This window comes from Pongo pygmaeus, chromosome 10 (genome assembly GCF_028885625.2).
Source record: "Pongo pygmaeus isolate AG05252 chromosome 10, NHGRI_mPonPyg2-v2.0_pri, whole genome shotgun sequence".
In the NCBI taxonomy this organism is placed as follows: Eukaryota; Metazoa; Chordata; class Mammalia; order Primates; family Hominidae; genus Pongo; species Pongo pygmaeus.
Genome location: NC_072383.2, coordinates 104,900,365 through 104,912,402, shown reverse-complemented (window position 1 = coordinate 104,912,402; position 12,038 = coordinate 104,900,365). Strand labels below are relative to the sequence as shown.

General features: G+C 42.0%; 1 protein-coding gene across 3 annotated transcripts in view; it reads right to left on the bottom strand.

Moving 5' to 3' along the window:
* The window catches only part of POLR3B (RNA polymerase III subunit B), a 145,494-nt gene extending 133,718 nt beyond the window's left edge, over positions 1-11,776 (bottom strand). The window contains exons 1-4 of one of the 3 annotated variants that reach the window (XM_054445060.2): positions 10,757-11,776; positions 4,766-4,798; positions 2,116-2,172; positions 1,966-2,030 (exon numbers count right to left, since the gene is read on the bottom strand). In XM_054445060.2, the coding sequence (XP_054301035.1) occupies positions 1,966-2,030; positions 2,116-2,172; positions 4,766-4,798; positions 10,757-10,828 (227 nt within the window). In that variant the 5' untranslated portion in view covers positions 10,829-11,776. Of the gene's footprint in view, positions 1-1,965; positions 2,031-2,115; positions 2,173-4,765; positions 4,799-9,796; positions 10,417-10,485; positions 10,595-10,756 lie in introns of those variants that run through there. The other 2 variants (XM_063646671.1, XM_063646673.1) reach the window with 2 other exon arrangements.
* Between the last annotated feature and the right edge of the window lie 262 nt (positions 11,777-12,038).

Genomic DNA, 12,038 nt, shown 5'->3' with positions numbered 1-12,038 from the left:
TGGACATTGAGAGGCTAAAGATAAAAACGACAGTGCACAAATCCTACACTCTAGTAAATTTTATCTCTCAGAGGTATGAGTTAACAATTCTGAAACTTTATGTATAGTCTAGGATTGAAAAAAATTTTAAAAAAATTTTGCAGATAATGGGAGCCAGATTTCTCATTATTGGGATAAAAGTTAAATAAGGAAAGGGAAAAGGTTAGAATGAGTCCTGCAGTGTTGAACTGAAATTGGAGGTATCAGTCTGCATGGTTTTTAATATATGTAAAAATGGATAGGATAAAGAAATACAGATGTGTCTGCACGTGTGTGTTTGTATACATACACATATTTCTCAGCTCTACCTGCTGAAATCTTAGTGTCCATATCTTGGAATCTAAATACTATTTTCCAATAAAAGGGAGACTCTAGGGCTCCTTGGATTCCCAATCTGGGACGGGGGCATACCAGATGAACCATATCTTACAGTGCGAGAAAGCAAAGGAGTGCTCAAAAAATAATGGTGGCATCTTGAAAGGACACCAGAGTAAATCTGAAGGGTCTCCCTATGGTCAAAGCTGAAACAGTCTGAACAACAGAAAAATGACAGTACTGGATACATATATATGATAGTACTCATAGAATAAAATAAAACATCCATGAGTCCAAATTGATATAAATTAATATAGAGAGAGATATGTGAGGGGAAAAGGAAACTATTCTGTATAGAATTCCAGTATCAATGCAGAAGGAATGATAGAAATAAAGGTTCACCATTAGATAAGCCCACAATAATAACTGTTATAGGTAAGAATCATCAATGTATGCTAAAATTGTTGGTGAAATTATGATGAGAAACGGTATTTGCATAGTCTCAAAGAATCTCCCTATAAGATATTTATTAATTACAAAAGGAAAAATAGTAACCTTTCAGTGCAGAAATCTGGAAGATCCTACCCTAATCAAGTGAACAAAGTTAAAATCATTAGTAATAAAATATATTGGCATCTGTAACCCCAATATGAATCAGTGAGAACAGCATAAAACATTGCTTCTGTGGCATTCTTGCCAAAAATGTATAACCCAATCAGACATCATACAAACTCAAATTAAAGGAACTTCTACAAATACTGACTAGATTGTTCAAAAGTGTCAATGTCAGGAAAGACCAAGAAAGATTGAGGGACTGTCAAAAATTGAGGAGAATAAGGATACAAGACAACTAAACATAACACGGAGCTCTGGATTGATTCCTACACCAGAAAAAGGACATTTGTGAGAAAACATCAAATAAGGTCTATAGATAGTAGACAACATCGTATCTGTGCTAACTTCCTGGTTTTGATCATCGTGCTATGGTTATGTAAGATGTTAATGTCAGTGAAGGCTTGGTGAAGAATATTGAAGAACTCTTTGTACTATTTTTGCAATTTTTCTTTTAAGCTTAACATTATTTCAAAATAAAAATTTAAATATTTAAAACCTAATAGTTTCAAAAATTTCCCAACCATAACTCGTTATAATTTGCCAGTTAAAAATTTAATTTGAGCACTTTACAGTTAATAAAAGACAATGATTTATTTTTTCATTTTTTATTTTTTTGAGTCAGAGTCTCACTCTGTTGCAAAAGGTGGAGTGCAGTGGTGCAATCTCAGCTCACTGAAATCTCCCCATCCCAGATTCAAGCGATTCTCCTGCCTCAGCCTCCCGAGTATCTGGAATTACAGATGTGCACCACCATGCCTGGCTAATTTTGTATTTTTAGTAGAGACAGGGTTTCACCATGTTGGCCAGGCTAATCTCGAACTCCTGACCCCAGGTGATTTGCCCACCTTGGCCTCCCAAAGTGCTTGGTATTACAGGCATGAGCCACCGCGCCTGGCCAAGACAATGATTTTAAAAGAGTTTTGATAGCAACTTCACTCACTTTAAAAAATGTTAGACGTAACCCACATAGCAAATTAAGAATAGTTGGTTCCTTACTTTAAGTACCACATAGGGTCAGCGTCACTTGTAACCTTTTCATTGGCTTTCATTATCTTCTTTATCTGCAGTGGAAAATGCAACATTAGCAAAGACTCTGGCTTCCAATTAATCCTTAGTTTATGTCTATTTCTAACATCTGATGCTTACCTCTACATTAATGAAATAGTTAAATGAATCTATATGCTGTTTCACAAGGCCTTTCACCTAAACAGATAGAAAAAGTAAACAGGTTAGCAACAAAATAATAAATCATATAATGGAATCTAATAATGGGTGAATATCAAATTTTTATCAAAACCAAAGTGAGAAAAAAATCCATGAATTTTATTTAATAAATAAATCTTTTCATTAATGCGTTCTCATTCCATTTCTGCATCGTCTTACTAGTATATCCTCGAGAGTTTTCCTCCTTGAGAAGCAATCTGACTCTTGGAAATCAAAATATGAGTATATGAATATATGGTCATGTGCCACATAACAACATTTCATTCAACTACAGACCACATATCTGACAGCAGTCCCATAAGATTATAATGGAGCTGAAAAATTCCTATCACCTACTGACTTATGACTTGATTTGATTTCATAGAGTGTATTTCTGAAAAGAGCGACCCCTCCTCAAGAAGAGCCTTCGGCAGGTCCTTCAGGAAGTATTCTAGAAGAAGGCATTGTTATCATAGAAGATGATAGCTCCATGTGTGTTACTGCCCATGAAGACCCTCCAGTGGGACAAGGCATGGAGGTGGAAGACAGTGATATTGATGATTCTGGCCCGGGCTAATGTATGTATTTGTATCTTAGTTTTTAGCAAAAAAAAAATTTTTTTTTTTTTTTTTGAGACAGTCTCGCTCTATTGCTCAGGATGGAGTACAGTGGTGCGATCTTGGCTCACTGCAACGTCCGCCTCCCTGCATCAAGCAGTTCAGGTGCCTCAGCCTTCTGAGTAGCTGGGATTACAGGTGCCCACCACCATGCCCAGCTCATTTTTGTATTTTTTGTAGAAACGGGGTTACACCACATTGGCCAGGCTAGTCGGTCTCAAACTCCCAACCTCAAATGATCCGCCTGTCTCGGCCTCCCAAAGTGCTGGGATTACAAGCGTGAGCCACTGTGCCCAGCACCCAGCACCTTCTTCTCCATTTATGTGCAGCTCCTTTTAAAAAATCACAAAAAGGCCAGGCAAGGTGTCACATTCCTACAGTCACAGCTACTCGGGAGGCAGAGGCAGGAGAATCACTCAAACTCAGGAGTTCAAATCCAGCCTGGGCAATGCAGCAAGACCTGGTCTCTTAGGGGGAAAAAGAAATTTCTTGACCTTACAACCATTTTATTTGATTCTTGGTTACTCCCCGACTTAGAAACTCCTCAATAGCTTCCTGTGGCTTTTAGAAGAAAAGCCAAATCCTTAACATGGCTTTCAAATCTGATCAGGAAACTGGCCCTGACAACTTTCCCAGCCTCATTTCCCAGCATTCTCCCCTCTGCCCATAACACCCAACTGAACTCTAGAGTAGAGTTCAAAATGAGTAGAGACAAAACCCTACTCATTTTTCTTTTTTTGAGACGGAATCTCACACTGTTGACCAGGCTGGAGTGCAGTGGCACGATTTCGGCTCACTGCAACCTCTGCCTCCCAGGTTCAAGCTATTCTCCTTCCTTAACCTCCCAAGTAGGTGGGATTACAGGGGCCAGCCACCACGCCCAGCTAATTTTTTGTATTTTTAGTAGAGATGAGGTTTCACTATGTTGGCCAGGGTGGTCTCAAACTCCTGACTTCGTGATCCGCCCACCTCAGCCTCCCAAAGTGCTGGGATTACAGACATGAGCCACCACGCCGGGTCTCATTTTTCAAGTCTCCATTCTTTCACTTAGCACAATGCTTTCAAGATTCGTCCATGTTGCAGCAGGTAATAGTACTTGATTTCTTTTTATTGCCAAATAATACTCTGTTGTACAGATATATCCCATTTTGTGTATCCATCCAGCAGCTGATGTCCATTTGGGTTGTTTCCACTCTTGGCTATTATGAATAATACTGCTATGAGCATTTGTGTACAGGTTTCTGCATGGACACAGGTTTTCATTTCTCTTGGGCAGATATCTAGGAGTGGAATTGCTGGAGGATGTGGTAACTTTTTGTTTAACCATTTGAGAAACTGCCAGCCTGTTTTCCAAAGTGGCTATAACACTTTACGTTCCCACCAGTGGAGCATGATAGTCCCCACTCCTCCACACCCTTATTAACATTTGATTTTGATTATAGCTATCCTAGCAGGTGCCAAGTGGTCTCTCACTGTGGTACTCACTACTTCTTAGCATAAGCTCTTGGAAACTGAACTGAAGCCTGACACCACATCATATCATATTCAGCAGCTCCTCTTGACTGGTCGCTATTTCCTGCAGACCCTGTGGAGGCTCCTCTTGAACACCTTGATTGAGCCATGCTCTCTGCACCCAGCTTTCAGCTTAAACCTTCTTCTCTTAAGATGTGGTTTATGTCTCACTTCATTTGGGTGGCCCTCTCTGACCATTGCTCTTTTGCTGATAGCACTTTGGTTTTTAATCATGTGCCATGCTACTATGCATGTACTACTAGTTTTCTCTAAAATTAGACTACCACTCTCCAAACCAGCACCTTTCAGGCAGGGATTTTACGTTATAATTCCTTGTATTTCCAAACACAGCTATACCAAATCAAAAAATGTTGATGACAAAAATTTAATCTTTAAAAAATGGCTTATTTCTTGACTTTCTCATCTGAAAAATAACCAATTATTATTAAATGTGAAACAATTACCTTTAAAAATGCTGGAAGCAGCCTCCATTTTTCCTGTGAGCCAAAACAAGAAGAATATCAGAACTCTGTACCAGCAACAGTACTTTCTTAAGTTATTTTAATGTTCCAAAATAAGCAAAGGAAAGTAAATCAAAACAAAAAGAATAATTTTTAAACATTTTTATGGAAATCACATGTGTGCATATGCATATAAATATGTATACACATATATACATACACTACAGGTTTCCTAAACAGAATATAACTTAATCTCTTCTTGATGACTCAAGATTTTAAGCACTTTTCAATCCTTTATTTTATTCTCATGACACTTCCTAAGTGAAGTTTGCCAGTTTGAGAAAAGGAAAATAAGGCTCAGAGAGTCTGGTGGGAGAGCTGGGTCTCAAGACCCAAAGGGAGTTCTTTCTCCCTCCCATTCTCTCTCAACTACTGTCTGGTCAGAGCTCATCTCAGGGCTACAGAAGGATGGCACGTATGGTGATTGCTTCCTACATTGCCTGAGCAACTAGAGGAACAGAGTTACAATTGATGGAGACGAGAACATTGTAGGAATAGCAGGTTTAGGTGTGGAGGAGCTACTAGAAATTTGGTTTGGGTGTGTTAAGCTTGAGATCTCCATTAGACATTCAGGTGGAAGTGTCAAGGAGGCAACAAATGAGTCTTGAATTCGGGAATGGAGTGGCCTGGAGATATAAACTAGGGAGAGATTAACAAGTGGATGGCAATTAAAGGCATGTGATGGATGAGATCACCTATGGCATGTGATGGATGAGATCACCTATGGAATGTAGATGGAGAAGAGTTCCACAAAGTGAGACCAGTCAAGAACAATCCAACAATTAGAGAGGAGGAGCAGGAGGCAGCTCCAGCAAAGGAGACCGAGGAGTGGCCAGGGAAGGTGGCAGACCCCTGGGTATAGTCAAAAACTAGAGAGGCAGGCAAAGCTAATCTATGACGACGGAAATCAAAAGGTGGTTGGGGGGATAGACTGAAAAGGGTCATAAAGGAACTTTCTGGGGTGAAGCAATGTCCACATAGAGCACATAACTATAAAACCAATGTAACTGAATATCTAGTATCCATACATTTTATTATATAAATTACACCTAAATTTAAAAATAGAAGAATGACAATGATACAGGTTAAATTGTGTCCCTCTCAAAATTCATATGCTGATGTCCTAACCCCCAGTATCTCAGAATGTGACTGTTTTTGAAGGTGGGGTCTTGACAAAGGTGATTAAGTAAAATGAGTCATTAGGGTGAGCCCTAATCCAATACAACTGGTGTCCTTATAAAAAAGAGAAATTGGACATAGAGATGCACACAGGGACAATGCCATGTGAAGATGAAGGTAGAGGTCTCAGTGAAGCTTCTGCAAGCCAAGGGATGCCAAAGATTGCCAGCAAACACTTGTAGTAGGGGAGGACACAGAGCAGATCCTCTCTCATAGCCCTCAGAAGGAGCCGGCTCTGCTGTCATCCTGATCTCAGACTTCTAACCTCCAGAACTATGAGAAAATAAATTTCTGTTGTTTAAGCCACCTAGTTTGTGGTTACTTTGTTATGGCAGCCCTATGAGCTAATACTCCCAAATCTTCAAATTCCTCTCTCTACACCCCTTCTTATACTCGTTTCCTCCCATTTCAAAGGAAGGACCATCCATTCCTTGGTCTAAGGCTAACCCTTCTGCCACGGACACAATCCTGCCAACCTTCTCCTGAAGACTGGAAACCTTGTCCCAGTTCAGTCCTTGATATTCAACCTGTTCTATTTAAAACTGGTAAAGTATTCAAATCTTCCCATTTAAAAAGAAAAAAAAAATAAAACTTTCTTGACCCAGCAGCTCCTCTGACTACTTTCTTCCCTGCCCTTCAGCTTACAATCTCTCCCAAATTACTACATATTTAGCTTCTCTGTTCCTCACTTCCCACTCCTTCATTCCATTATAGTCAGGACTCTGACCTACCTGCCAGTGAAACAGCTCGACAGAGGCCACCAAGGCTGCTACTTCAAAAGACCTCCCTTGATGCCCCCTCATATTCCCTTTCCACAGTATTTGGCCATGCCGATCGCTGTTTTATAACACTCTGTGACATCATTCTGTCTGTCCTTCCTCCGGCCGGGCCTTGTCACACCTCTTTCCTCTGCCACCCTGTAAATGCTGGTGTTCTTCAAAGTTCTATCCCTGGCAATGTCTTTTCTCATTCTCAAGTAGGGCTGGGAATGGACACTGTTTCAAACAACACTGTTTGAAAATGTTGTTTAGCTTCCCCCATCTCATCCCACAGACCCCCAGTTCCAAATGTGGACTCTTTCAAGGGCAGTGACCCTGTCTATCCTGTTTACCACAGTGCCCGGCACATAAAAGACTCCAATAAATACTGAATAAATAAATAAATCAGTGAGTGAATATCACTGCTGCAGTAAGCTACTGGGTATGGGCCTGTCCCCTCCAACTATTGACTGGGCAGTGATACCTTACAGCCTCAGAGGCTACTTAAACTCAGTATGTCTAAAATCAAATCTTCCCCCAGCTCTATTTCCAATCTCAGTGAATATCACCATTTATCCCAGTCAATCCCAAATTAGACACCAGGGAGTCCTAACTTTCTGACTCCTCTTAATCGACAGGAAAACAAAAATTCTACTGAGTCGACCTCCTTTTAACCTTCCTCGAATTCATCCTCTGCTCCTATGCCAGTTGAGGCCCTCATAATCTTTCAGCTGGTCTGCGGCAATACTTCGACTCTTCCTGCTCGTCCCTTTCAATGCACAGCACTAAAGCCAGTGTACATGTCTTCATGTGCACAGCTGAGCACCTCATTCTCTACAACTCTTCAGTGCCTCCCCACCCTCTTCACCATGTCTTAACCCCACAGCGAGGCATACATCATATGCTGTGCTTGCAGTTGTACTTGTGCCTACGCCTCCTCCTTCTATCTGGAATGCTTCCGCACCACCACACTTCATCCACATCTGGCAAACTCAGTTCAGGAATCACATCCCAGCTACCATTTGTAATACCAAAATACCCCTCGCCTACTTGTATCACAGTACCTATTGCATGTTAGTCCACCTGCTTACATGTCTCTCTCTATAAGCCTATAACACACTGGGAGGCAGGAAACACATTTTTTGAACTTGTATAAACCCTGTGAATAATACACCACCAGGTAAGTACTCAGTAACACTGACAAATATTTATTCAACAAGTAACTGATTAATTGGCTCCAAAGCTTGTGTTGTTTCTACCATACTACCATGCTGCTGTGCTACCATAAGCACAAAAAAATACACACCAGGCATGGCCAGTTCAAGTAAAACTGAGCTATCTAGAAAAAGTTTCAGCGAAAACACTGAAGTTGGAAAGTTTAAGTAAATATTTTAATATCTCAATTTAAAAGGAAGTGGCAGCAAGTAGCAGAGATACTACCATCTTCTGGGAGAATCAGGAAAGGCCTTCCTAGGGAAGTTATATTATAGATATGTGGGATTTAATCTACAAATAGGAAGGGGAGAGCGATCCAGAAGAAACTGTATGAGCAGAGTAGAAAGATCTCAGGGGAGGGAGAGGAGGGAACCATGGGAAAAGAGACTAGAGAAGTAAGCACTGGTCAGACTGAGGAAATTTATTACAAACATGGTAAACACTAGATTTTGCCCTAAGAGCAATAGGCAGAGATTGAAGAATTTTAACTAAGGGAGCAACATAACCATGTTTGTGTGTTTAAATGGACAGCTCTGGCTGCAGAGCAAGGAACAGACTGGATTGGGACAAGTCAGGTGCCAGGTAGGCCAGTTAGGAAGTAAGAGAGGACAGTGGTTCTGGGCTGGAAAACAGTGGGAATGAAGTTTCAGATATGCATAGATTAAGAACTCAAGACTTTTTAGAGGTGATGGTGGATTGGATGCAGAGTGCAGGAAGAGGAACTGTTATTCTTGAATCAGAAGGCTGGAATTATAGCACTGATCACTTCATAGCTGTGTAAATTCAGATAAGAAATAGAAATCTCCCAGGCTTATTTCTTCAGCTCTCTGGAGAAGCAGTCCAACAGCAGTTAGGGATGAAGACTCGAGTCAGACTGACAAGTGTCCAAATTCCAGATTAGCCACTTACCAGGCTTCTAATGCAAGGCTATTTACTTAACATCTTTGGGCCTCTCTGGCAAAATGGGGGTGAAAATAGTACTTATTTCAGAGGATTAAATAACATAATGCATGTTATGGTTAAACAGAACTTGGCACATTAGAAAGTGTTCAGTGAATGCTGGCTCTTTGATATTCACTTTTCACAGTTAAAATACAGTTTTGCAGCCGGGCACAGTGGCTCACGCTTGTAATCCCAGCACTTTGGGAGGCCGAGGCGGTGGATCACGAGGTCAGGAATTCGAGACCAGCATGGCCAACACAGTGAAACCCCGTCTCTACTAAAAATACAAAAATTAGCTGAGGGTGATGGTGGGCGCCTGTAATCCCAGCTACTTGGGAGGCTGAGGCAGGAGAATCGCTTGAACTCGGGAGGCAGAGGTTGCAGTGAGCCAAGATCACACCACTGCACTCCAGCCTGGGCGACAGAGCTAGACTCCGTCTCAAAAAAAAAAAAAAAAAAAAGTTTTGTCTGATGATCAGCAGCCTATTGCATGCACTTATAGACTGAATCTGATGGAACCGCGAATTCAACTTCCTTAACTTGTCAAATTATTATAAAGAGGTTTTGTTTTGTTTTCCTTGAGACAAGGTCTCAGTCACCCAGGCTGGAATGCAGTAGCAGAATCACGGCTCACTGCAGCCTCGACCTTCCAGGCTCAAGTGATCCTTCCACCTCAGCCTCCTGAGTTGTTGGGACAACAAGTGCACGCCACCACACCCGGCTAATTTTTGTATTATTTGTAGAAATAGGGTTTTGCCATGTCGCCCATGCTGTTCTCAAACTCTTGAGCCCAAGTGATCCGCCCACCTTGGCCTCCCAAACTGCTGGTATTACAGGCCACCACGCCTAGCCAAGGAGGTTCTTATAATCCGATACTTACTAATCATGTCACTTTCCTGCTTAAACCCTTCAAAAGCTCTGCTCCAAGACAAAGTCCAAGCTCTGTCAGATGTTTATTGAAACTTTTCATAATCAAGACCCTTACTTAACCCTGTCTTTTATCTCTTCTCCTCTATTTTTCTTCACTGTAATACTACTGGATTTACTTTCCTTCCTCAAAAACATCCAATGGTCTTGCCGAGGAGGTTTCAAGTATCCTGTTCTCTCTCCCTGAAATCTCTCCTTTGCTATCTTCGCCGGCCACGTCTCCACTTGCCTATTCCACGTCAGTGTAGATTTTGAGGCTCAGAGAAGTTATAATATGTGCCTTATCAGATAACAAAACATGTCCACAGCCGCACTTCATTGGGTAGCTCGCTGTGGGGCAGCCGTCCTTAACTTCTGAGTAGCTGATGAAAGCTGTGTAATCTCTCCCCCAGAAAACACACAGGCAAATTCTTTAGAAAATATTCAGGGCGTTTAAAATTACCCCGCAACCCAAACTTGAACTTCAGGTTAAAAGGAAAGATGACTAGCTTGGGATTCAGACGATCTGGTTTTACCCCCACAGCCGGCTGCGGTACCTCATGCAAGTGGCCTGAGCTCCCTGGCCCCCATTGTCCTCTGTAAGACTGCAAACATGCAATACGTCCCCCACAGTAAGTGCGAGGGCCAGTCCTCCCCACGCACACCTATGCTGGAAGAGTTCCAACCCGAGAGCCAGCAGCGGGGCTTCTCGGTCCCCGCGGCGGCTGACAGCTCCTCTGGCATCAGCCTTCACTCGCGCACGCGGAGACCGGCTATGGAAAAGACTCGCACGCGCGACGCTCTGAGCATGCGCAGAAGCCCTGCGCATGCGCAAAAACCGCCAGCCAGCCCCCTTGGCGGCCCGAGCACTTCGGGCAACGCCCCCTCAGGGCGCATCCCGGCCCCTGACGCTCCCTGCGTGCCTGGCACTGACCTCTACAGTCGGGATCGGCGCCGCCAGCTGCTCCGGAGTCAGGTTCCCAAACTCTTCCGCTAGCACGTCCATGCTGCTCACGAAGGAGGAAGAAACCGATAGCAGCTCCGCGCCCGCCTTCCCTGCACCAAGCAAACTGCACGACTCCCGGAGAACGGTGCGCGGAGGCCTAAACTGTCCCCGCCGTGCGTGTTAGCTACAGACGCGGCAGAAAGGTTCCGCCTGCTCCCTGCCCGAATCGGCGATGGAACCCGGATGTGGCCGAGGCCGAGTAAGGAAAGTACGCCCCCTGGTGTAGCTCGGAGGTCTGGCGCAGGGAATCCTAAGCCTCAGCTGTCAGGTGTCTTGCCAATTCTCTGGTAATTGAGACCAGCAAACCGTAGTGGTTGCCATTTTAAAAGTAATCCGAAGAAAAGTGTAAACGCATAATTTACGCAACTTGAACCACTGAGGCAGAGAATTATTTAATGTAGTCCAAAATTATATGCGTTGTTCAGTATGGAAGAGCAAGAAACGTCCCAAATGCCTACTAATAGAAGATTGATTAAATAAGTGAATGTACATGCGTGTAATGGAAGAGTGTTGAAAATTCTCAAAAGCACTAGATGGAAGATGTAGGAGTAAATACCCAGCGCATGGAGAAATTTAGTATGAAAAGATGACATTTACGTTAGTAGGGGAAGGATGGTCTGTCCAGTAAATAATGTTTGAAGAGCTGATTACCCATTTGGGGAAAAAATACATGTAAGTGAATCTTTTGTGGATTAAATATTGAAATGTTAACAATAACTTAGAAGAAAATGTAAGTGCAGGTATGCATAACATTGAGATGATGAAGACTTTCAAGACGGCAACAGTCAAATCATAAAGGATTTTATAATCTAAACACGATTTTATTATTCCACGGAAAATGTTTAATTTTCTGAACAGATTTTTAAAAATCACCAACAAATAGAATTAATAAAAAATAAATTGGCAGAAGACAAAGGGCTGGTCTCTCTAATTTAAAATGAGCTCATACAAATCAACAGAAAGAAAAATCCTATTAGAAAAAACAAGGCAAAATGCACCAATTAATTAATGGGTACGGAGTTTGGGTTTGGGAAGATGCAAAAGTTCTGTAAATGGATAGTGGTGATGGTTGCACAACAATGTGAATGTATTTAATGCTGCTGACCTGTACATCATTTTAAAGAGTTAAAATGCTAAGTTTTATATATATTTTACAACGATAAGAAAAGTTATGAAAATTTGTAAGTACATGTATGCTTTCCAGTTTCTC